The sequence below is a fragment of the Oryzias latipes genome, chromosome 17, assembly GCF_053564925.1.
Source record: "Oryzias latipes strain Hd-rR chromosome 17, Olatipes_Hd-rR_3.1".
NCBI classification, from domain to species: Eukaryota; Metazoa; Chordata; class Actinopteri; order Beloniformes; family Adrianichthyidae; genus Oryzias; species Oryzias latipes.
The window spans coordinates 6,033,763-6,060,651 of NC_136253.1; the positions used below are offsets into that span (position 1 = coordinate 6,033,763).

A 26,889-nucleotide genomic window follows, 5' to 3' on the forward strand; every position below is an offset into this window, starting at 1 on the left:
GTGTGATGCAAGAGTTAAATAGCTCCTTTTAGAAAGAAGAGACTGTCATAGTTTACACAGTTGGATTTTACAGACTAGTTCACAGCCTTTTGCCCTTTGAATGTCAAGGATTAAACACAAATGATGAAAGGTGAAGAATAAGAAGATTTACATATGAAAGTAGTTCACTAAAGAGGTGACTTCATAGTTACACATCCTACAGGCAGCAATGGGCCTTCCATCGACATAACTACCACCTTCACCTTTCCCATCTTATCCTTACAGTATTTCAGTCTTTAATCAGATTAGACAATATACTGATGATGAAAATCAAGTGTCACTGGCCTCTGCCTCTGGAAAGCTTCTAGTCCAGCTCCAGACCTATAGGTGTTTGCATTTTGTTTTACATTTTATTTAAAAAACAATTTGCTATCATTTCTGTTTGCATAATATTTATTTTCTTAAGTGCATGACGATGATTACAAAGAAAAAGTCTGCTTTCCCATGACGGTGTTTTATTTCTCTCATTTTGTACTAAAAGTATTTCACACGTGCACAAAATACCAAAATTATACTAACTAGGGGTGTGTGACGATGCCACATGCACACACACACCCATATCAATGCAGTATTGTTTCCCACTCATTACTTCCCACTGCTGTCCAGACGTGACGTTGCGGAGCAAGCGCTCCTCATGTTAGTCATGTGAGGGTGCACACTCAATACGCTTTACCAGGAAGTGTTTGTTTCTGACGCGAGTTTCAAACCGAGGCAACGCCTAGTCAGCTGTTTTAAGACGCGACAGGGATCAGTGGGCGGAAATGATGTGTCCAAACAAGTGTGTGGGAAAGAACAAATTATTCATTTAATAATTCAATGTCACTGTGTGTAAGATTTTGGGATGGAGGGATTTATTCCTGAATAATGGGGATTATTTTATGCATTTGCTTTATAAATGGTTTGCAGAAATAGCCAGAATGTGGGGGGAAAATGCCTAATCAGTGATGATTGGGAATTCCGCCTAATGGGAGGGGCTTAAACCATATAAGAGGGAGAGGTTGGTTGAAGTGGGGGCAATGAGGAATGAGAGGAATGTGCTCCCGCCTATGTATTCTGATGTATATGTGTATATATGTATATAGCAAATTCACCAGAATTATTACTTTTGGGTAATTGTGGAACAAATAAACCTGCCTCAGATTATCCACGACTGGCTGGATTTGTGGAACGCCCATCCTCATCACGGGGTGTAACAATTAATAGACTTAATCAACAAACGCATTTACTGGTATATTCCTACGATTCCAACAGATCAATCTGTCTGAGGCAAGATGTTAATTGAATTGAACAATAACATTATGAAATTGTTTTGAAATGAAATATATCAATTATAATTATAGTGCTCAACTACCTTCTTCTATGAGTAAAAAGGACTTTGCAGTCACAGTCCCGCGCACACACACACATTCACAAACCATGTATCATATGGATTCATTTGATACACGTGGGAGCGGCTACAGATGAAGCCATTTTGGTAAAGCAAATGTAAACACGAGTTCGGCAGATATAAACTAAAAGAAGAAATGTAAACAAAGAAGTGATTATTCTTGGCCGACCTTCATTGACAGATCTATTCCCATCCCGCCATCAAGGACGCTGACCTAAACACAAGCAGTCCCTCAGCCTCTCAAACTCACCGTGTTTTCAAATTCTCCACCGAAATCAATCTACGGCTGCTCGGCTGATTGATTGGAGGTAATTAAAATGGCTGTGCATAATGTTGACAGTGGTTGAGGGAAGTCTTAAACTCTTTGAATTTGCATTTCAAGGACAAAACTGAAGAAAATGGATGTTGTGCAGAACCAGAGCAAGGAAAGCAGCAACAGCTGAAAAAGCCAGCGCTACAAGCTCCTTCCATCGTGAAGAAGGCTTTGCTCTCAGGAGGGTTTTTGTTCGGAATTTCAAAACATCAAAGCTATTTTCAGCTGATGGTTGATTAAAAAACCAAGAAGGAGGTTTGGTCTGTAATTGAAAGAATCCAACATGGGTGTTTAAAAAAGAGCCATTGTTGCAGGCTGAGCGAGGGCAGAAAGTGTTGCTGAGAGAAGGAAGAGAGGCAAAAGATTCATTTTCACTGTTTCCATCTGCTATTCTCCAGAGCCATATGGGGTGGCGTCAAGCTGGCAAAAGAACAAATAACAGTTTGACGCCAGCGACCAGAGCTCAAAGCAGAGAGGATGGGGGGGAGAAAAAGTCCAAAACACGAGAGATTTATTTTGAGAATTGAGCATATTGTGATTAGAGACTGGATGTGGGATGATATGTGTAAAGTTGGACAGAAAGGAGGGCATGATGAAAGCATTTGCTGTGCAATGATAAGGGATTAATCAAGCCACTATTTGACTTTAACACAGTTTATTTTCAATCTATGTAGCAAGGTATACATGTTGCTCTGTGTCTGTTTACAGTTTTATTTTCAATTCACCCTCTGATCCAGTAGCAGATTGGTGTTTTCTTTCAAAGATAAAAAAAAAAAAAAAATCACTTATTTATCAGTTGAAAGAGCCAGAATGAACCTGCAGTTTGAGCTGCAATCTTACCGAGGCAATAAAAAGTGATCCTGCAGCAACAGACAAAGGCCGAGTGCTGCGCTGCACATGACAGCTAATCAAAAAACAGAGCTGCCAATTGCCTTGATGGACATTGGTCATTCTGCTGCAGTACAAACTACAGTGAAGGGGGGGAAGAGATGACTCAGTCTGTCAGGACTCCTATTTCCAACCCAGCAGGAGCGCCAGGCGATAATCGAAATCTCTGCTAGGGGTCGTTGTGTTGCCGTGTGAGTGTGTGTGGTGTACGTGTGGGAGCATATTTTAAAAAATAGGGGATAAACATAAATACTAAAAAGTCATGGATAAAAAAAAAACCCAGCTGAAAATGAAACTAAAAGGGGCAGAGATGGAGCAAAAAGGCATATGAAACCAAACAGGAGAGCAGGAAAAAGAGAAGGCTTGTGTTTGTGTGACGGCACGGCCAGATCTTCTTTAGAGTGGGATTATACTTTAAAAACAGAGGTACACACCATTTTTGGGAAACTCTTATGTGAGCAGCAGGAAGCGGATCTGATGCAAGCCTAGCATTTGACAGGCTTTGGGGCTGTGGACTGGTGCAGGGTGTGGAGACCACTCCTGTTTCCCATCGTGACACTCCGTGAGCTCCTGGTGGGACTCGGGCTGTGGTAACTTCACTTTTCTGGACCAGACCGCGCTCAGGATTTAGGATCAGAAAGACCGATTTGACAGCTGGCAAAACCTCAGCCTCTGAGATTAACTTCTATATGTTTATGTGTTTGAAGGGAGAAAAGTATCTGCTCAACAGTAACGCTTTTCCTGGCAAAAAAGTCAAAATCCTTCCCAGGATTTTCAACAAGAATCCATTTAACTTTGGAAAAAATTCATAAATGCGACTCTCCCAGAACACAAAAGTCTTTGGTTAACATGAGTAAAAGTCAAGCTAAGATGATATAAAGTAGATTTTGTAAGTTCAATCAGCTCTGAAATCGGCAGGACTTTGAATTTGACTGTAATTAGTGGTGCGCTGCTTTGATTCTCCTCTACAACAAAGACCGTCATGCTTATAAACCCGCTCTGTCAGAAACAGTGAAAGCTTGGACCAAACTAAGAACATGGACAGGCACTTTAAATTCAACCTCTCTGCAGATCTGATGGATTCATCTGATAAAGATTTTTCACCAACTGAAACAAGCCCTGACAACTTTTAACTGTCTTTCACACAGTGTGGCATAAACACAGGGCTTTGTCACCTTCAAACCTAATGTAACGTCATACTCATCTCACCTGCAAATTGTATTTTGTATGCGTTTGATATTCAAGTGTACATGTGAATACACAATTGCAAGTACACACAGTTGCACACAAAATGCATTGAATGACTTACAAAATCAAGTTTTACACACACACACAAATCCAGTGAGTATTTTCCTCTCCTTACTAGACACACAGGAGGTGAACAGGACACCCAATGGACGCCCGTAGGATATCCACATAAACTACGTTCTGATCGTCTTCATTTCTAGTCGTCGGGCTGCATGTAAGGAACGCACACTTTTCACTCGAACAGCACTAATGGGCTTCTTGCAAAGTCCATAGGGTTCGCCTGCATCCCACCTATTCCCCCCTTACTTACCCTAACGCGTTGTATAAGTGTTCGGTACAACACGGTAAACATTTTCACTCTACGGGTTTACTGAATGTTAGATATTGTGCAGGCCACCGGCGTGCCTCTTAAGTGTTTGGCCATTCTTCGCTCGCCCCTGTAAGGGCAATTTCAATTAAGTTATAAAAATGTTTCGGTTTTAGATAAAATTACGTTTAAGTGAACTGAAACGAAGTAAGCCCTGCGACAGGCTGGCGACCTGTTCTGAGAGTACCCCACCTTTACCCACTAGCAGCTGGGATTGGTTCCGGCAACCCTGTGACCCCAAAAGGGGGTTCAGAAAATGGATGAATTGATGAAATGAGGCCAATAGTCTTAAAGTTAATAGGGTTCTGTACTAATTTAAAAAGTATAACTGTCAATTATCAAAAATTACACTTGCAAATATTATTTGTTTAATCTTTTTGTTAGCATGAAGAGCTAAAGGTTTGTTAAATTCGGTTCTGATGTTTGCATTTTTGTTTTTCTATTAAACAGTTTAAAAACATGTTTATTTCATTATATGAACAGCCGAATAGAAATGCCTAAATGATGAAAGAAATCATTAAATAGTAAAAGTGTATATACGATTGCATTACATATAGTTTATAGTATTTATGAGTAATGAGTGAGATTCCAAGATCAAGATCATGAATAAATGTATATGTATTAGTTGTTTCTGAGCATGTGAATTCAAAATAAATAAAAAATGAAATAAAAATGTTAATGCTAAAACTATGACTGTAAGGTGACTTTTCTTTACTTGTTCGTTTTTTTATACCTTTGTAGAGCAAAAGAAATGGTCTGTAAATCATAGATAAATTGTACTTGATGATGGTAAATGTCAGAAAAGTGGTAAAGCATTAAAGAGCAGCTACTCTGAATGCACAGCACAGGTTGAAAAGGGGGAGGAGAGGAAAAGGTGTTCATTTGTGAAGGTTAAGCTGACTAAACATTTTGACCGTCAGGTGAATGCTTAATTCTCCGCCACGGTCCTGCCCATCTCTTCATCAAGATTTCATGGCGGCTTCGCCGTTCCGAGACCAGGAGGCAACAACATTTCACGCCCGATACGTCGCTATGGAAACGGCACAAAGACATCTGCTGGTAGATGATGCACCTAACTTTTGGTTCAGAGTCCAGATCAAGTACAAGCACGGACACACTTACAATCAAAAAAGGAAATAAAATAAAAGGGTTGGCTTCCACGCTGAATCCACAATGACAAACCAAAACTGTCCACTCCCAAAAGATACACAAAACAAACAGACTTGTGTGGGTTTCAGTGACTGGAGCCTGCTGTCTGGACGGGACCCTTACCTGATGGATGATCTCAGAGACGGGCAGCTGGTCCACATAGGAGTAAACCTCTCTGTGAGACTCTCCATTCACAGAACTGCAAGAGAAAAAGAGAATGTCTGCACTGACACAAGACACAGCAGCACAGTGGAACATTTCATTTGATAATGTCAGAAAGAGAAACAGAGTGTCCTCTGAGAATGACAAATCCTTTCAAGGGCGAGTCAATAAAATACAGCACAGTCTGACCCAAAAAAACAGCTTTTCTACTTCATTAGTCTGTACAACATTATTATTACCAACTTGGAATCTCAATACATCAGAGAAGTTAACGTAAAAGATGAAAACGAGAACAAAGTCAAAGGTGTTGGAAAAACTCCAAGCTTGTGATTCCTTTTTTTACCTGCAGTCCACTCAGCTGCAGGTTTTCTAAGAAATCAATTCACGTTAAAGAAAATAACAGAGCTGAGAGGATTTTTTCATTATGGTTGCTTCTCATTTCGTTAGAACTCACTGCTCAGACGTTAGCTTGGCAATGTTCCCCTAGAACTTGACCATATTCAGAACGTGAACACCATGAGCGCCGGTTAAACAGGTACACATTTTTTAAAAATAAAATAAAACAGAATGCTGGTTGTGCCAGCAGCAGCACTATATGCATGTTTCAACTGGTCGACTGGTTGTGTGGCTTCATTCTTTTTCAATAAAATGATTTTCATAAACTCTTAACATCACTTTGTTAATCTTCCACTCACCATTTCATTTTTTTTAAAATCTTTTTTCGTATTGGAAGCCCACTTGTGGAAAATGTTGCAAGCTAGCGGTTGCTAGTAGACATGTTATACTATTAGTTATTGCTATAGAAAGAATGACATTAAATTGGATTAAATCAGCAACAATAAATGAACGGAAAAGTACACTCAAACCAGTAAAAGATTACCTGCTTATTCCTATTGACGGTTGAGTGGTTGGTATTTTGATATTCCTACATCGAGGACTTTTATGTGTGTATGAGTTATATATAAAAATTAAAAAACAAAACAAAAACTAGCTGTCGCTAACAGTATTATGATTTGGGAGTGAGTCTTTACAATCATCTGAGTTTCTATATCGATCAGATAAACCTAATAAATATCTGTGTCTAAAACAGCTGTGTAAAAGAAAATGCAATTATTTTTTATTCTTAAAAAAAAAACTGTCAATGATGTAAACTAATATTCTTTTCTATATATGATATAAACTTTACAAAATAAATAAAACCATGCATTAAAGCAGGGGGGGCCACATCAGCATAGCGGCTCTCCTCAAAGGGCCACTTCTACATGTAACTAGATGTAATGAAAAATAAACGTAACTACTCCTTAATGTTAAATAACTCATTATTTATTATAACTTTTTAAAGTGACAATTCCAGTTGCATAGAAAACAAATGTTTGCTTGTTGCTCTAACACAGGGGTGTCAAACTCATTTTGGTTCAGGGGCCACATTCAACAAGTCTGATCTCAAGTGGGCCGGACCAGCAACATAAAAGCTAAATAACAGCTTTGTTTTTGTTTTTTTACTCAATTGGAAAGCAGGCCTCAACCAACATGGTAGCCTAATCATTTCTTTTTACACATTCATTCACAGAGGCCAAAGGATCTTAAATAACATTAATTTCAAAAATGTTAAATATCTGCAACAGACTGGCGACCTGTCCAGGGTGTCCCCTGCCTTCGCCCATAAGTGGCCAGGATAGGCTCCGGCAGCCCCGTGACCCCGAAAGGGACAAAAACGGAATAGCAAATGAATGAATGAATGAATGAATGAAATTTTAAATATTGGTTCATTCAATTTTATATACAGACTGAATATTTTAAATCTGACACTGAAGCAATCCTGATAATAAATTCAAGAGGGGCTACTGAAAAAAATGAAACATCTTCCTAAAATGAAAACGTCCAAACGATCACAAAATTACACTAAATTAAACTTGCAAACATTTGTGAACATAAGAGTTTGGAGTTAACCTCCTTTCTCTCCTGAAACTGGAGAGAAAGGAATCCTGATATTGACCAGACCGTCAATATCAGGATTTAAATCTTGTGCAGAAACACATTTACTGTCATTCAAGTGTGCAAAACACAATGAAATGTCCATTATTATGATTCATTATTATAAGAATCTTTTCCTGGTTTGCTGCCTGACCTTTGATGGGGTGCCTTCAGTGACCAAAATTACACCATGTGACCAGTTCACTTCAACATTGTCCAGCACAATAACTAGAGAGCTGACTATGTCATCAGTTGTTGTTGTGTCCATCAACTCCAGAAACTCCACTGTGACAGTCTCTGCAACACCTCTAATAAATATGTCCAGCTGTACATATCTGTGATGTTGGTGCTTTCATCAATAGTGACTGAAAATACAATAAATGACTGGATTCCTTCATATGGCTGCCCATGTTTCCTCAGAGATGTTGAATCTGGAGTCGTAATTCTTGACAGACTCATGTTTAAGGTCGACTGCTTTTTGAAGTACAAGACTTCTGCAGCCTTCAGCATTTTTCAGCATCCACCAGAAAATGAATTTGATGTTTGCTCCAACTTTTTTTCAGTAAGGTAGCTAGCTTTCACTGCTCCATCACTGACATCATGGCTTCAGTAAATGCAGACATTTATCGGTCCAGCTAATAGTTGATAAATCTTCTTTTTCTTAACTGCAAATGGTAAAACTTTTCTTTGTGGAGAGTCTCATAGTGGTGCTGAATTTTATATTCTTGGAGAACCTGTTGATGACATACTAAGCATGCAGGTTTGCATTCAGCTCCGTGAACAAATAAAACGCTTTCCATTTTCCTGGAAAGCTCAGGACTTCACTTCAACCTTTTTTTCTTTTTGACAACATTTTGGTCATTAGTGTGTCACAACTGTTCATTATAATAGCAATGAAACAATGGTGAGGCTCACAGGGAACTAAACTACTGCCTACCCAGACGCAGAGCTGTTAGGTATCGCTTTTGGCACATGCAGAGTTATGTTGTTTCACCTGTTTAGCTTTTCCTTTGCTCCCCCTAGTGGCGGAATTGCGCATTTCGGTTATTTCTTTAAAAAAATCATAACTCGCCACAGGAATGGACTAGAAACTTGCTTTCTTTTTTAAACATGCTTCTTATCTTTAATCTTCATGTGTGGGCCGGACTAAACCACCTGGCGGGCCGTCTGTTTGACACCCCTGCTCTAACATAAATCCTTTTACATTTGATTCTGTCAGGTTAGGTTATATGGACAGTGTTTAAGTCCTAATGTATAGTTGCCCAATCCCATATTTCAAGTCAAATTCCCACTAGATATGAATAAAAACACACCAATTTTTATTTTAAGAAATAAAAACTTTTATGCTCTGGCGGGCCACATAAGATGACATGGCGGGCCACATTTGGCCCACGGGCCTTGAGTTTGACACGTGTGTTAAAGACTGTAGTCTAATTTATTAATAACGTCCATCTATAATCCATGATTCAACCACACTTTCACTACAAATTCCAAACAAAACGGTAGAGATACAAACTGAGCAAGAGTAATGAAAATAAACCTTTTAAATGTTAAACCATAAATCTGTTAAATTAATCATCAACTGAATAAAGAAAAATGAAGAGAAAAGTTTGAATGTAAACATTCTGAGCCGTCTTTAAAATATTGGCATGAAGGAAGAACAGCTGAAAGACAAGATGTGGCAAAGACATGTCAAGAGACAAAAGAAGCTTTAATGTCTGTAGCTCTAACAGATATTCTCCTTCTGACAACAGACGATTTTTAAATTTGTACAACAAGGATGACGTTTGGATTTTCAAAATCCAAACACAAAAAGCATTTGGACAAATGTTGTGTTTTCCAAGGACAAACATTGATTCATTTCTTTAGAAAGGATGACCTTGATGACGTTTTCTTTCACATTTTTGGTATAAAATGAATGCTGTTGCTCATCACTGGTCCAAGTTCAGACTTTATTTTTTGAAGTTTTTGCTTAAGAACCACCAAAAAGGTTCCCCCTCATAAAAATTCAAGAGGAAGAAACAAGAAAACTTTCAGAATCAATAATGACATAAAAGGTTTTGCACTTAAAATCCTCCACAAGTGAAAAGTGCACTTGAGGAGAATTGGCTTTGCATTCAAAACTTTACCGCGGTAAATATTTAAGCAGCAAATGCATGTTTGACAAACAAACACATTCTTCTTCCAATTCGGTTTGCTCAAGGTTACAAAGAGACGCTGAACAAACAAAACTTTCCCGTTCAGCAGATGAGGACAAAGGTTCATGAAAACGTGTATCAACCTAAAAAACGCATATGGGAAGACTGAAAATGAATTTAAATAAGATAAATAACAAAAGAAAAGGGGAAAAATGACTGGAGGTGATGCCGGTGCATTTGAAGCATTTCAGCTCTGCAACATTCAAGAAACTGCTGAAAGCATCTGCTGACAACAAACTGTAGCTTTGCTGCTCCTGCACCGGGGGACTAACATTTGAGAACACATCCTCCACTTACCTGAATGCTGCTGGTTAAGTTCTGCTGTTATCAAACATGTGCATCTCTCAACATTCAAGGGACTTCTGGATGGATCAGAGCTTCCATGCAGCAGGAAGTCACCACAAACGTCAAGAAGCTTCTCCGCTTAAAATGCTAACATTTCTGAGCCTCAGCTCCCTCTGTGGCATTCTATCCGCTGCAATCTGTGGTTGATTTTAACCGTTCAGCAAACCAGTAAAGTTAAATACAGATTAAAGACTAAAGTCAATATGAAACCAAGCTGTAAACATCAAACTCTTCTGAGGAAATGATGCGTTTACCTTTAGCTTCCCATGTTTTGGACAAAGAGTCCGAGTAAGGAGTCCAAACTAAAAGTGTACTGAAATGCCTTTGAGGGGTCAGTCGTTAGCATTAGCTAAGTCGTTAGCGAGCCCCCCCCCCGTCATTTTGAAAAAGGGAGAATCCTCTTCAGGTGTAAACATGTGGGGCAAGAACGTTTAAAAGTGACTTTCAGGCTCAGCCTAACAGATTCAGAGCTTTAGGCGATCAACTCACAGCCGCTCTGTTCGTGAAAGACGAGAGAAGGTTTGGAGATCAGTTTGAAACTGAACCCACTCCTGATCACCACCCTCTTTAATACAGGATTCTGCAAGGCTTTCTTTCTTAGCAACAAACACAATAATCCCACCATTACAAGACAGCTTTACCGAAAAGACAAACCGCATTTTTTGTAAATATTCAAGTGTGCAGAGAGACACAGGGACTGACAAAGTTTGAGAAGTGCAAAAATAAGCCTCCACCCACTCCCCAGCAGTGATACTGAAGAGAATACACAGCTCAGAGGTTGTAAAGCATCACTGAATACAGACTGTTTTAAGGAAAACGAGCAAATATCAGAAACAAAAGAGGCTGGCAGCTGTCGTCACATATCAGCAGGCTCATTCCAAAACTCAGGCCTCATCAGTCCCCGTTAATTAAAAGCCGTTTGTGTGCAATATTGTGTCAAACATTAAATAAAATAATGAGCTTTAAAAAGTCATGTCAGCACAGTGCTGTTATGGTTGTAAATTTAGACCATTTCAGATTAACGTTATCAGGACTTGTTTGTATACCAGAGTACTTTCCACTTTATTCTTTATGGAAAAAAACATTTTGCTGAGGATTTTTCAATCCACTTAACTGATTCTAATGGATGAGGTGACCTCCAGCTCTGATACGACTGCGGTCTCCAGCTGCTGTCTTTGGGTCAAGCACATTTCCTTTGAGCATCTGCCCCACTAAAAGCTCATACACTTTTACGTAGACCCATTTCAGCACCGCAGGTCACAAATTACATTAGGCTTACATTATAATTCAATGGGCCATGGTTTAAGCTTTATTATCATAGTGGTAATTATTCAGAGGTACATGTAACCTGCTAGAGGATCCATTACGATCAACTATCACCTGCGGCATGAAGTGACTGAGTGCTGTAATAATATAAAGTCTGAGTTCATTCAAATCAAATCAAACTTGATTTATAAAATAGCGCTTCTAATACATTGCGCAGCTTGAAGGACTTTAACATTAAAAACAAAAAACACACAATATTACAGTAAAAACCCTACCCACCCTTCACCCTTCCCACTCCCCTCCGTTAAAACACATGACCCATGACCCCCACGTACGATGAATAATGACAACGTAACTTCTAAAAAAAATTTAAAAAAATGTAAGGCTTGGCTCTGCTGTGAGGAAACCGTATTTGGGAATCTCTTTATACCAGGAGCCAGCCTGGCCAAAGGAGCATCGTCACAGTGCCCACCCAAACTGGGACGGCAAAGGGGTCCACTTCACAGCCGTGAAGCTGCAAAATTAAACTCCAGCCGCCCCAGGAAGGGCGACAACTGCAGCAACAACCACCGACCGAGCCGGCAAGCCCTGGCAGAAAAGATCCCCACAAGAAACACTGGGGCTAAAATCATGATAAGATACTAAAATTAAAGACATAAGATGTATATAAAAACATAAAATTGAGAATAAGATGCATAAAACGAAATTAAATACATAAAATAGCCTATACTAAAACTAATAGAATAAATTAGCAGTTAAAATTAACTAAAAGCTAAATTAAAAAGGTGGGTTTTGAGCCTCTTCTTAAAAACCTCTACAGTCTCTGCGGCCCTGAGGTTCTCCGGCAGGCTGTTCCACAGGCGAGGACTGTAATGGCAGAACGAAACCTCACCATACGTTTTGGTCCTGACCTTAGGAACAACTAAGAGGCCAGCACCGGAGGGCCTCATATTTTAAAAGAATATCATTTAAATAAGAAGGCCCAAGACCATAAAAACATTTATAAACCATTAAAAGAATTTTTAAATCAATCCTGAAACGCACAGGGAGCCAATGAAGCGACTTTAAAACCTGTGTAATGTGTTCCCGCCCTCTGGTCCTCGCCAGAACTCGTGCCGCAGAGTTTTTGCAATAGTTGCAGATTTGAAGTAGACTTTTTGGATAAACCAGAGAGCAGGGCATTACAATAATCTAAACAACTGAAAATAAAACCATCAGCACCTCTGTGCTGGCAAGAGAGAGGAACGGGCGGACTCTGGCAATGTTTTTGAGATGATAAAATCCTATCTTAACAACATTTTTAATGTGTGGGATAAAATTTAGCTCAGAGTCTAAAAGTACGCCCAGGTTTTTAACATATTGCGAAGGTTTGAAATTATCAAGATGTGGTAAAATCATCTCTCTCTTGTCTTCAGAACCGATGATTAAAACTTCAGTTTTGTCCTGGTTGAGCTGTAAGAAATTTTCTGCCATCCATGACTTTATATCTAAAATACAGTTTAAAAGAGAGTTAACAGGTTTAAGGTCATCAGGAGATGATGTAAAGCTGTGTATCATCAGCATAGCTGTGAAAATCAACGCCGTGTCTGCTGATGACCTCCCCAAGAGGCAACATATATTAATTAAAAGAGTATTGGACCTAAAATCGACCCTTGGGGAACCCCACAACTTATTTCATGGGTTCCTGAAGAGCATGTATCGATACTTTCATAGTGTCTACCTGTAAGGTCAGAATAAAACCACTTAGGAGTATTTCCAGAGAGGCCCACTAGACTCCTAAGTCCGTCTAATAAAATCTGGTGATCTACTGGATCAAAAGCGGCACTAAGATCCAGCAGCACCAGAACAGAAAGTTTTTGAGAGTCATAGTTTAACCTAAGATCATTAACGATCTTTAAAAGAGCCGTCTCTGTACTATGGTTTGTCCTAAAACCAGACTGATATTTTTCTGAAATTCTTTGGGTATTTAGAAACTCATGTAGTTAAGCCCTTCCTCTGTCGATTTCTCTTAATGGAAAAGCCAGCTGGAGAATACATGGATGTTTAGGAATACACACGAGCAGAAATTAGATAAGCGTGCAGCACATGCGCCCTCACACGTCTGCAGCGTCTCCCTCCACACGTCTGAAAGGCCGACACAAGTGGATTAAAGCGGCACTACATTCAGTAACAGGACATCCGTGATCTGCTGTCCATGGGAGCTCCACAACCTATTCTAGGTCAAATGAAACAGTGTTATTAAGCCTTTGCAGGGGATTCTGGACAGCAGTTTTATTAAAGCTCAAGAAAAGCCTGATCCTGCCATCGCTGATTGATTATTCTGCAGAGGATGCACAGTCCTGAGTGACTGATTAGAATATCTTTGTGGGGTTTGAAAATGGGTTTTTTAACATGTTCCTGAAGTATTTTCTCATGATGGACGGCATGTATATGCATTTCTTAATTTAGTTTGTTATAAATGAAAAGAAAATGCTGATTGAAAAAGCCTGTCGCCGTGATGTCGGACCTACAACGGCCACAAGCTCCCTGCTCTGCTCCATTCTGTTCATCCACCTGCAGGCAAATAGATCCGTGTTCATCTTCATTTCCCTGGTCTGACCTGGAATTTGGATCAGAACTGTACACCTAGAGAGCCCAGACATCGCTCACCTTTTTTGTTACACCGCTAATGTTAGGTGGGGATGTGAGGGGCTGTAAGCCAGCACGAGAGCATGTAAACAGATGGATGTCGGGAAGTAGGTGCAGGATCACTCCGTCCCACCCACAATTCAGAGGTGAATTTCTAATGAACTCCTCCCGCTCTGCAGAAACCATGTCCTAGAAAACAACACTAACCACTAAAAGCTACATAAAAATAAATAAAAGACCACTGGGAACGCTTTGAAAATAGATCAAAAGATGATCGAAGCGAGATTTTCATTTTATTTAATTAGAAAATACAAAAGTGGACCACAGCAGGGTAGGGATTTTGGTCTGGCTTTCTATGAAAGCTGCTGTCCGAAACAACTCAACATCCTCACCAAAGAGGACGTTATGTCCTTTTCTTTTTTTCTTTAACCCTTGTGTTATCTTAGATGACCCCCCCCTTACATTGACGTGTTCTCCCTACCATGACAAAGGTGGATAAAGGTGGAAAGATTTCATGTAATCCATGGACACCAGTGAAGATCACAAATCATTGAAGAAAAAAGGTTCAGAGCACTGTCTAGTGGGTCTAGATGACCCAACTCCCAATGTTAAAGTGCCTAGGATAGCACAAGGGATACTCAGATGCTGGACATGGCTCATAATATTAAAAATCTTGGACACATTTTTAAAGTTGACCTTCATCCCCATCATGAAGATGTTCTGCAAATTTTCTAGATGATTAATTATTCTATTTTATTCATTTATTTATTTATTTATTTATTTATATGTTTGTATAAATTTCTGTAGTTTTAGCTCAGTAAATTGCCATCATGGTCCTCGTCTATGGAACAGCCTGCCAGAGAGATTTTTGAGAGGCTCAAGACCCACTTTTTTAACATAGCTTTAAGTTATTTATTATAAAAACAATTTCAATTTACTTACTTTATTTATTTTAATGTATTCATTTGTATAGACTTCCGCGTTTGTGTATTGAAATACATTTTATTTATCCATTTTTACATTTTTATTATGATTTTAGCTCCGGCGTTTCCGTATGGGGATGTTCTGTGCCGGGGCATACAGGTTTGGTCTGGGGTTGTTACCGTGGTGGTCGCCCCTTGCTGGGGCGGTTGGTGCCCAACGTTGCAGTCTCACGGCTGTGGAGTGTTGCTGTCTGATGTGGGTGGGCACTGCAGCTGAGATTCCTGATATATTGTTTCCTCACAGCAGAGCCAAGCCATACATCTCTTTTATAATTATAATGTGAATGGAAGGGAGGTGGGAGGGCTGTGGGTTTTACATTTTTCTCTTTTTTGTATTTTGTTGTATGTTATTGATTGTAAAGAGCTGTGTGGTGTGTCACATGAAAAGCACGTTTTTTAACAAAGCTTGATTGAAATGGCTAAAGTTAAAGTTTTGCGTTTTCCTTCTTTTCAAAGTGATCAGCGCTCTAACAGAAGCTGCACCAACTTTTGTTTTCATTTTTCATACTAGAAGTGCCTGAATAGATTTAATAGAAGCAGTTTAACTTCAGCACATTGTAGACAAATAGCTTTAGTTTGCTTCTCTTCTTCAGTTCAGCTCCTTCATTCTGTGTTTTTCAGCCCAATTCAATAAACGTGGATTTTTATAAGCACTCAAGAATCCTTTAGCTATAAATGCAATGATGTGTTGAACTTTGTTAAAATACAGAGGTACAGTAGTCTGAAATGATTTAAAATCACCCCATTCTTTCCCAAAAATCATTGACTGCATTTTAACAACTAGTTTTACTGAAGCGTACAACATTTCATCTTCTGCTATATACATTAAATAAAAACAAACATAGAAAAGGCACATCTGCTTTTACTGTTACAGTAAATTTCAGAGCATTGAGGGGGGGGGGGGATCGAACAAGCTGTTGTGAGAATATATAGAGATTTGCCGTTTGATTATCACTAAACAATCAAGGTATTTTCTAGGATTCGTGAAATTACCAAACAAAGCCCCCAGTCATTAGCAGCAAACATTGAAGAAACTGTCATATTTTTATTTCCTACTTATGTGCATAAAGCCTTTCAATGTTTTACTTCTTCTGGAGACAACGGCTGCAGCACATCGACATGAAAAATGCATCCATCCATCCATTTCCTTAACCGTGATCCCTTTCGGGGAGCCCGGCTACTGTTGGGTGAAGGCGGGGCACACCCGGGACAGGTCCCCAGCCTGTCGCAGGGCCACACAATCACACCCACACACACACACACATACACAACCACACCTAGGGACAATTTAGAGCAATCAATTAACCCATGTGGCAGGTTTTTGGACTGTGGGAGGAAGTCGGGGTGCCTGAGATGAAAAATAAATTTAGGGTAAGTTGGAATAAAAAATGAATTTATTAAACGGTGAAAAGGTGGAAAAGTAAAATCCAATGATAAACAAGTTCTTGTCAGAGAACAACAGCTCCAGAGTGGAGGTAGAAAGAAGCTGAAAAAGTGCTTCGTGGATGCCCCTTTTTCCAAATTACAGGAGCCAAACGTCGATCCACTCTTAGTCATTTTGACAGAAACAAGCAAAGACCTAGTATTGATCCTTCTGTTTACTTCTGACTTCTTCCTGTAACACGTCATTCGTTTATAGACTGCAGTCATTTATGAAATGGGGCATGTGTAACATAATGACCAGCAGGCAGCGGTGCACCGACAGCTCTGTTTAAATCCAATTGGAGAACATCTTGCTATGACTTCACAGTGGTTTAAACCCCACAGGAAGCACGTGAAAGCTCAGGGAAGTGGCGCATTAGATTGAGCAAAGTATTGTAACTACGTTTTCATTTTGTTTTCAACAAGTTTTTGACCAGAATGAACTGATTTTCCGTCTAAATGCAGACATATCCAAATCAAAGGTTTTCAAAGGAGATGCATGAGAAAAATCTGTTTTAATTTCACATCACCGGTGATCCGATGTGGTTATTCCACACTTTTGCTGTAGTTACTGTATTATACAAGAATATACCAAATAAAACCATTCAGGAGCTTCCTGTCCATCATGTCTCATATTAAGATGTGATCATTTCAGTGAAGTTGATTAATTCTTAAAGTCCCACTCCGATGAAAACTGTGTTTTTGGTGTTTTTTTGAAGGGTTTTTGAAGAATTTTTGTGATACTGGAAGTAGAGCTGTGACGGTGTGGGATTTTTGATCACCGCGGTAATGAAGAAGCAGGAGTCGCAGGGTCGGGACTCTTGCGACAAACCCAACCCCCCACAACACAAAATCCTCCAGCGGGCGGCCGCGTCGCACACTCAAGAACACACGCAGCTTTTAATGGAAATGAATACAATGGAAAATCCCCCAGAAGCCCTTGAGGTTTCAACACAGGACTCACAGAATAAGTAAATTATTAGCAAAGATGACTGTGTTTATTATAGTTCAAATCCTGCACCATATGCAGAACTTTCAAAAAAAAAAAAAAAACAATATGGTGATGATCATCTCATCACCGCAGTGATGCGGTTTATCCTCACACCCCTGACTGGAAGACATACATTACATTACCAAAAGTATTGGCTCACCTGCCTTAAATCACATATGAACTAAAGTGCCGTCCCATTCCTAACCCATAGAGTTCAATATTATGTGGGTCCACCTTTTGCAGCTACAGGGCTCACCTATAGCGTCCTGTGACAGTTCCAGGCTGGAATTCACTGAGCTCCTGAGAGCGGAACATTCTTTTACAAATGTTTGTAAAAACTGTCCACATGCCTGAGTGATGATTTTATTCACCAGTGGGCAGGCCAGCTGATTAGGACACCTGATTCTGATCAGACTGATGGATGGGTGAGCCAATACTTTAGGTGATATAGTATATATAAAGAAAATTAAGAATAAAACGGTGTTTTTGAGTATTTCTTTATTCAAATTATTGTGAATCAGGAGCAGACTATAAAATGCTGCTGAAAAAAGCTTGTCGTTTCTATGTAAAATCTACAATTGGCAGGCTATAAGCTCCCTGCTCTGCTCCATTCTGATGCATCCACTTGTAGAAAAATAGATCCATGAACGTCTTTGTGTTCCTCGTCTGACTGATCTGGATCTAAACTGTACGACTGGATAGCACAGATATTGCTCATCATTTTTGTTGTACCACTTATGTTGGGTTGGGGTTGTGAGGGGTTGTAAGCTAGCGGGAGAGAGTGTAGACAAATGGATGATGGAAACTGCCCACAACTCAGAGGTGAATTTCTGATGAACTGCTGCTCTGCAAAAACTATGTCCTAGAAAATGACACAGGTTTTTTGATTTTTGCTAAAAACTGGATCATCATAATCAAATAACTTTAATGACGCCAAAGAAACCATCTGAAGGGGAAAGGGTTGTATCTCCTGCGCATCAGCAGGTTCTTCTGAAACTCTCATAAGCAGAAGATGCTGCTGGTGCAAACGTCACACTGTTAGAGACATCAACTGGAAGTGGGAATTGCTGGATTGTTGCGTCAGAAATGGAGATGTCTCTTTGTGTGGGTCTGAATTCAGGATAACTTGATAACGGTGGTGTTTTTTTCAGTATTGTGGCAGACTAATGTGCCGGCCCTGATCAATAAGAGAGTAATGGGGGGAGTTGTGTGCAATGGCCAGGTAGCCTGGGGGCCGAAACAGCTGATGACTAAAATCTGCACTGCAATTGCTTCTAATTACTAATTAGTAGCCGGCCACATTAGATTCTCTAAAGTCTCCCAGAGGTTCAATTAAACCAGGCCTAATGAAACAAATAGAGTGTGAGTGCAGGGCATTGGGTGGGGGGTGGGGGGTGGGGGGTATTCTCTTAAAGCAATTTTTAATTTTGATTATAATCTTTAGTGCAGCAGTGAAATAATCCCCACTCCCTGACTGTTCAGTCCATTTATGAAGAAATGTCACAAATAAGCAAGAATTTATTAGTCTCTACATTAGCTGTGTGTTTTTCCTGATGACTGTTTAGTGTAGGATTAGCGTGTTTGTGAAAAAGCAAATATTAAGTCACCAGAGACGATAAAAAAGCTGCACAGTTCTCTGCTGCCATCTTGTGTGGTGAGGTTGCCCATAAAAGCAGTGGTTTATTCTAGAGTCAGTGCATTCAATTCCCCACACGATGGCGCTACAGACAGCCATAAGCAGCATGTTTACAGACATCTACCCAGAGTGACTGAAGGCACAAAAACATATAAATGAAGTTACTTCAGTGATTCGATTTAAAGCTACAAACATAATCGAGTGACATAATTGCCAGAACCGACCCCCCCACAATGATTTCAGCTGAGTGGTTTAGTCTGCAAAATTGGTGGACAAATCAATGAACTGGCGAGAGACAATTGAAACTAGAACTGAAATGTTGATAGCTGGGAGTGAAAGTGAAAGAAAATTGGACCCACAGCCTTTCAATTAAACACTGAAAACGAACTTTAATGAAGGCTGTTCTACGAGGTTTACCCTGAAAAACACTTGGAGACAACTCTCAGAACTCCCCTTAACCCTTGTGCTATCCTAGGCACTTTAACGTTGGGAGTTGGGTCATCTAGACCCACTGGACAGTGCTCTGAACCTTTTTTCTTCAATGATTTGTGATCTTCACTGGTGTCCATGGATTACATGAAATCTTTCCACCTTTATCCACCTTTGTCATGGTAGGGAGAACACGTCAATGTAAGGGGGGGGGGGGGGGGGGGGTCATCTAACATAGCACAAGGGTTAAAAAGGGCAAATCTTCCTGTTCTTTGATCATTTAATGAAGATTGTCATTAAGAAAACTGATTTTGAAAGTCTGTTTACTCAAGTCCCATTCCAATTATCTTTTGATCTATTGTCAAAGCCTTCCATAATTATGATTATGCCATTTTTAGCCAAACTTTTAAAAAGCCTGTGTCGTTTCGTAGGATATAGTTTCTGCAGAGCGGCAGGAGTTCATTAGAAATTCACCTCAGAGTTGTGGGCAAGGCCGTTGGCCCGGAGCAACCCCGCCCCCTCTTTCCCGTTACTAAGATGTCAGAGCAGGGAGCTTGTGGCCCACCCAGCAAATTTTCTACGACACAAATAACCTATTTTTTTGAAACAGCATTTTTTTTCAACATCTTTTTTTTTCGTCTCAGAAATACTCAGATGTATTTTTAATCTTAATTTTCTTTTTACACAACATGTTAAAAACACCATTTTTCATCAGAGTGTCTTCAAGTTTGGTTAAAGCAAAGAAAGAGCAATAGAAACTCTCTTTTAGAGCTTCTCATGGGTCACTATCACTGTAGGACTGATGGATTGAAAACTTGGGCTCACCTCCCCTCCACTCGCTGGATTGGATGAGTTAAGTTGAGGACCTCTGTGGTGATCTCCACCTTACGGACACTCCCGAAGAAATCTGTGATGAGAACGCTCTCTGGGTTCCTCAGGAATAAATCGGTGCGGTGACCCGGAGTGGAAACACACAGACTTCTGGGACAAACTTTGAACTGAAGAAATGGAAAAAAACACAAATTCACTTTGGTCCACTGCAGGGGACTTTTTGGAAAACATTTTTAAGAAAGAAAATGTTTCATCAGATGCTGGTTTTGGTTTAAACTGGATCGACTTTGGAAAATGAAATGTGTGTGTTCCCAGAAAACACCTATTTAACTATTTAAAAAGAAAAAACTAAAGGCTTGATGTAACATGAGAAATAAGTGTTTAAAAAGACAAATGATGATTGTTTTGCATTAAACATAACAGCTTCTTGAACAAGTAGCTTTACGAAGGCTAGATTTAACAGGACAGTATTGATCCCTAGTTTAGCATAAAATAAATAAAATAAGACAGACTAAAACAGAGTCAACGGATGAGCAAAAAAACAACTTTGAAACAATTTATGTCAGCTGGATGCCTGCTATTCTATTACACCTATTTGTTGAAGGCAGAATTATCGACAGAGTTTCCTCTAGTGACATAAATCAAGTTTGATCTAAAGTCTCATCACACAGATGCATCCACACAGGCTGGAGTTCATCCTGACCACATCAGTGAAACAGAAGGAGAACCTGGTCACTCTGAAATAAACCATTACAGTGATGATGACACACTGCAGTCCTAAGGAGTAAACATCTGTAGTTTGAGGAGGTCAGAAAAGAGAGATGACACTCAGCGCAAGTAACGTTAAAACTTCTGCTATGTGATTGGCTGGTTAGATACTTGCAACCACAGATAACTGACATCACGAACAACTATTAAACACAACTATTAAAATCTAAAGTGATCAATCTGTTATGGGTTCAATCCCTTGTTCTTACCAGCAGTTGTGTTAGAAAGTGCTTTATAAATAAAGTTGTGTTTGCAGCGATGCATAAAGAACTCTTCAGTGGTTAAAGAAGAGGACAGACTTCTGCCTCTGCAGGTTTATCTGAATATTTGAGCTGAATAAGAGTGTCAGGGGTTTGGAGTGTAACAGCAGAGAGTCCACATCTCTGACTAAAGATGAAATGCAAGACGCTGCTGGAACTGAGACCCACTCCAGGGCAGCAAAGACGATGGAATGCATTCATTTCCAGCCGGACGCGGGTCCAGCAGCTCCGAACTGATTCTGATTGGTCTGCTTGATAAGGTGAAGTGATGCTGCCGCTCCTATTTTTAGCTGCCAAGTCTTTACACGTTTTCAAAAGAACCGACTCCGTGTGTCTCAGAGTTGTTTTCACCGTCAGCTGCTATTGTTCAAAATGACAGTTTTTGGAGGCAGAAAATGTTAATGAAAACATTAGTGAAACAAAACCCACTGATGACAAGAAAACAACTGGAGAAACACAAAAGAAAATAAAAAACTGACAAATCTATCTTTGCTCTCAAAAAGTTAGTTTTAACTAAATGAATCAGCATATTAAAATGCCTGTGTGTGCTTTGAACATGAAGTTTCAAAATCTTTTTATAAAATGGAATGCTTCAGTACAAAGAATGAACGTTATCTTTGAGAACACTTCAAAACGGAAATCTTCACATGATCTTCAAATTCTGTCAGCTTTATTCTAACCAGATCATTCATGTTGGTTTTGCTGGAAGGGTGGATGTCCTCCAGGAACTCCAGCAGGTAGAAGGTGTACCGGTCCATCAAATGGACTCCTATAGCCAGATCTGGCTGGTGCTGAAACAGGAGAAAAAAAGCCACAGAGAAAATGTTTGACAGTCCAGGTGCTTAAACATGTAAATCCTGCTCTAACTGTCAACATACTGACTTTGTTAGATTTCACAAGTTCATGATTTAATCCACAACCAGATGAGATTCAATTAAATATTAATTTAACTCTCAAATTTCCATTCAAAAACACTATATTTTGGTTTTGAGAAACACTTTCATCTACACATTTGTTCTTGTTATGAAAAGTGACTAAAATGAACAAAAAAATTACAATTTGCTCTAAAGGAAAATGATTTTTGGTTTAGATTCAGTATTGTATATTTTTCCAATAAAGATCCAGTGAACAGGTCACACCGGTATGGGACTGTGGGCACATTTCAATCCTCTTTGCATTCTTCAAGTTACCAAGAATGTGCAATGTGATGGAAATGAATCATCTCCAGTGATGTGTGACACAGAAAATTCCAAGTTCTACCTGGTAGCGCTTAGTAACGAGCGTCTTTCACAGTGAATGAGCAGCCTGACAAGTTCATAGCTGTTGTGTCGTCACGCTGAAAGACCCCTTGTGTTTACAGAGAGGGGCTGATGGGATGAAACAGACACAGCTGACACTAGCTGAAGAAAAGATCTCTGACAACTGCTTGGAAACATTTCCCTTTGAGTCAGCCTCCTTACAAGAGCAACACTAAAGTGTGTAATGGCGAGTGACGCAGCTAATGCAGAAAGGAAAGAACTGTCAAATTGTCGACCGTTCCTGTGAACGTGGAAAATGTAAATTATTTCTTATTGCTATTTGTAATAATAACAAACCCGGATGTCCTCGACAAGCTCTAACAGTGACTAACTCCTATTGATGCAAATCTGCATAAAAGCAACAAAAAAATAAGCTTTTGAAGTTTGGCAGAGTCTGATATAAATAGTCATATGTTTAAATATGGATATCTTTGCATATTTGATAGAAAATCTCAGATTTGCCAACTACCTGAGAGTTTAACTGTGGCCTCCATACTCCTGAGGTGTCAGTGTGTTAAACAGAAGATCCAGCTTTCTGTCTGATTCTGAGTTCAAGATTTATAGAGAAAAAAAAAACGACATTTTAGCTGCAGAAGAAAACCTGCTCATAAAAACTAGATGGCCAGCTACTCTCTGAGTCAGCTGACACCACAGTAATAACTCAGTGGAGAACCAGCGGCCATAAAAAAATGATAACAGAGCTTATCCTGTTAATCCTTTTTCATGTGCTCTATTCTTTACTTTCGGTCTGTAAGCGTTACAATCGTGTCTTAAATAATACGGGCTTAAGCCGTTCCAACTGGGTGTGTATTGCCAAGAGTCTGGCGATACGATACGTATCCCGATACGCGCCCCACGATACGATACGTATCCCGATATTTTACTGAAACATTCTCTTTTTTTTCTTAAATATGACTTTAAAAAAAACTCTACCTGAATTTCAATAGGTCTTTCATTGTAATAAAATAGTCAAATTCAGTTTACTGATTCTCTCCAGAAACAATACAGCATGCTGATGAGGATGACAGAACGGAAAGATGCTTTAATGTGACAAGGTGCTTTGTTTACATATCAGTCTGCTCTGCTGCACCTTTGTAGCCACGCTTCTCACACGTGGAAGTAAACCAACGCTCCTCGCCACAATGTCGGCCTTTTTTCAGAGCCTTGTACACATTCCTCTGATCCATCAGGTCGCTGAACTAGAATCTGCTGCTGGAGGTTCTGCAGAACTTCAGCCCGCTTTGCCGATAGCATTTAGCAGATGCTAAGCGCATTAGCCTCTTAGCCGCTGCCGTCCTTCACTCGTATTTATCTGAGCTGCTGAAAAGCACAGCAATCCACGTTTTTATATGTTACTGGCAGCAACATGGCAAAGAGTTTCTGTTTGGTATCCATCCCAAGTAAAAACTAAGTATTTCATGTCTCATAACAACAAAAAAAGCTGCCTCAGGCTGCAGTCTTCCTGTTGTTTTGTGTGGAGTATAGCTTGTGTGCTCTGCTGCCAACTAGCGGTTGGAGGGTGAAGTGGACAACAAGAGTCAGACACGGAAGGATGCTCATAAGCAAATACAGTTGTGGACAAAATTGTTGGTACCCCTCAGTTAAAGAAAGAAAGTCCACAATGCTCACTGAAATGACTTGAAACGTTCAAAAGTAACAATAAATTAAAATTTCTTGAAAATTAAATAATAAAAATCAGCTATAACTTTTGAGTTGTTGATTAACATAATTATTTAAAAAAACAAACTCATGAAATGGGGCTGAACAAAACTGATACCTCCATAAAAGACTGAGAACTAAGGCCGCATTTACACTGCATGGTTCAAGTGACCCAATTCCGATTTTTTTCCTCTCATGTGGCACAGATCGGATATGACCGTGAAAGTGTAAGCAGGACAAAAGCGCATGGATTCCGATTTTCTCAGATCGGATTCAGGCCTCACTCATGTGGAAATAAATCGGGTATGAATCGGATACGTGCATTTGCGTGTGCCATGTAAGCAGACAAATCAGATATTCCCCAGTAAATGCGAGTCGTACGTCAGTGACGTCAACTCAGGACACCACCAACTGAGATCACATGACTTATTAAGGTGCTTTTGTGCGCTGAGTTTGCTGTTCTAGGACAGCTGGAGCCCCATCAGCGTGTTACCTTTCAGCCTCAGGCTTCAGACAGTAGTCGGAAACCGCTGTTATTTCCGGTCCGGTCCCGGTCGGGACGCAAACGGTAACTAATCAAGCGGGACACCGTTGCTCTGGAACAGGCTAGAAGCCGTTAATTTCTTTGCTTGGATCAAACTGTTAGTACAGCACAACGTCTGCAAACACTTCCTAATTCAAAACTCAGCGAGAGCACATAAGCCGACCGAGCAGCCCTCCTTTTTCCTCTCCCGCGCATCCCCTCTCCTGCCTCATCCAGGAGCGCCGAAGGCAACGCAGCAACGGAAGGAGGCGTCGCCTCCATGACAACCGCAGTCACACAAAAAACAACAAAAAGGAGGGTTTCGCCATGCAAAACGGGTCTTCTAAATGTGCTTTTATTACTGTTATGATTATTATTAAGGACCTGCTCGCTCATAATTTTTTTAAATCCGTGCGGTCAGTGCTCAGGTCCGCTGAAGGCGGGAATGCTGCTACGTTATGTAGTCCTCAGAACGTCTACGTTTGATAGTTTCAGCATTGTATTGTGTAAATGCAAAAATCACTTTTAAAAGATGATGTAAGCGGGTCGTCAAAAAAAAAAAAAAAAAAAAAAAAATCGGATATAGTCGGACCCAGGGGGTCATGATGAACTCAGGTCTGTCCTTTAATTGACATCACAGCTGTTTTCAAACCCATAATCAGTCAGTCTGCCTATTTAAAGGGAGACAAATAGTCACGTTGCTGTTTGGTGAAATGGTGTGTACCACACTGAACATGGACAACAGATTTCTTAAACTTTTCACACATTTTTAAATCATTTCTTAACAGACTCCTTAAATTGTTAAGGTTTTCCTTTTTTCATTTATTTACTATACGTTATTCCAACACAACAATAATGAAAAAAAAACTCTTGCCTTTTGTTAAGGTCAAAGGTCAACAAATCAAATTTTATGCTTTGCCACGTAGGTCATGTGGCCATCCCATAATAACTTCCAAACTTCCTTTATGTATTTTCGACAGGTGTGTTTTGCTTCCGTTAATGGATTCTGAAATATTTTTTGGCCCCATTCATTGTTTTGCCGCTGTGATGTCATCATGTTTTGGGTCTTTTTCACCGGGTTCTAGCACATTTTGGTGGGTTTGTGGCGAGGACCAAGTCTACGCTGTAAGGTGCACTAAGGAAAAAGAATTGTGAAAACCAATCTGGTCCCTGCAGTCCAGGTATGCTACAGGACAGAAAAAAGAACATCTGCATACATGGATTTGTTCATTTAAATACATGGCATAACCAGAAAAATGACCAACATTTCCTAATGATGATATTTTTATTAAATCATTACTTTAAGTTTTTGTTTTAAATTAGAAAATGGGATTTTTGGTTGAATATCATTCCTTAATCCGATTCCCTGTATTGATGCAACAACAGAGAGAGTCAGATGTCTCGCCGGCCCTCATGATTGCTGTGAAAGGCTCTCTGATGTCCCAGGACACAAAGTGTGTTTGGCATTACTGATGAGGGAAATGAACTCACCGACAGAGAGTCTTCTCCAACCTGACTGCTGGCCAGAGCCATTATGTTTGGAGAGTAAAACCTCTCGTACATGGAGGCGCCCTGACAGGTGTCGATAATGAACAGCAGCTCGTTATACCTTTGCAGGACAAACACACAAAGAGGAGGATTGTGGGAATTAGTAAAGCAAACATAAAAAAAAAGAAAACACACAACTGGAAGAAGAAGCACACTTGGCTTTTGTGCCAATAGCATATGAAACAAACCTCAAAAATACTTCATATTACAGTTACCAAGGCAACCAAGTAACACCAAAAGCTCTGTTCGATCTTGCCAACACTCCCACGCACTGTTTCACCCCCCACTTGCACCCCCCCTTTGCTTCCAAAAGACCATTTCACAGCAACATTTGTCTCTTGGTTAGACTTTCCATCCAATCCAGCTGACTGAATCAAGCCGCTCTGGAGTCAATGAAGGGAGGTGGCAGTAATTTGGCAGTTCAATCCGGCGATTACCACATCAGCATCAAAGCTGGCGTCACTCAGCTTTTATCTGGAAGCCTGTGGCCTGACTGTGAGGTAGACACTCTGTTATTGCTGATCGTTTGTCAGAGAATGGAGGCAGTCGCAGCAGAACGGTGCCAGCTTATTTGATA

The 26,889-nt window shown here is 39.9% G+C and overlaps 1 protein-coding gene across 1 annotated transcript in view; it reads right to left on the reverse strand.

The window, feature by feature from the left end:
• The window catches only part of pigk (phosphatidylinositol glycan anchor biosynthesis, class K), a 52,472-nt gene that overhangs the window by 18,725 nt on the left and 6,858 nt on the right, over nucleotides 1-26,889 (reverse strand). The window contains exons 7-10 of the mRNA XM_011486047.3: nucleotides 26,256-26,373; nucleotides 21,965-22,075; nucleotides 20,251-20,423; nucleotides 5,515-5,590 (exon numbers count right to left, since the gene is read on the reverse strand). Of these exons, the coding sequence (XP_011484349.1) occupies nucleotides 5,515-5,590; nucleotides 20,251-20,423; nucleotides 21,965-22,075; nucleotides 26,256-26,373 (478 nt within the window). The remainder of the gene's footprint in view (nucleotides 1-5,514; nucleotides 5,591-20,250; nucleotides 20,424-21,964; nucleotides 22,076-26,255; nucleotides 26,374-26,889) is intronic.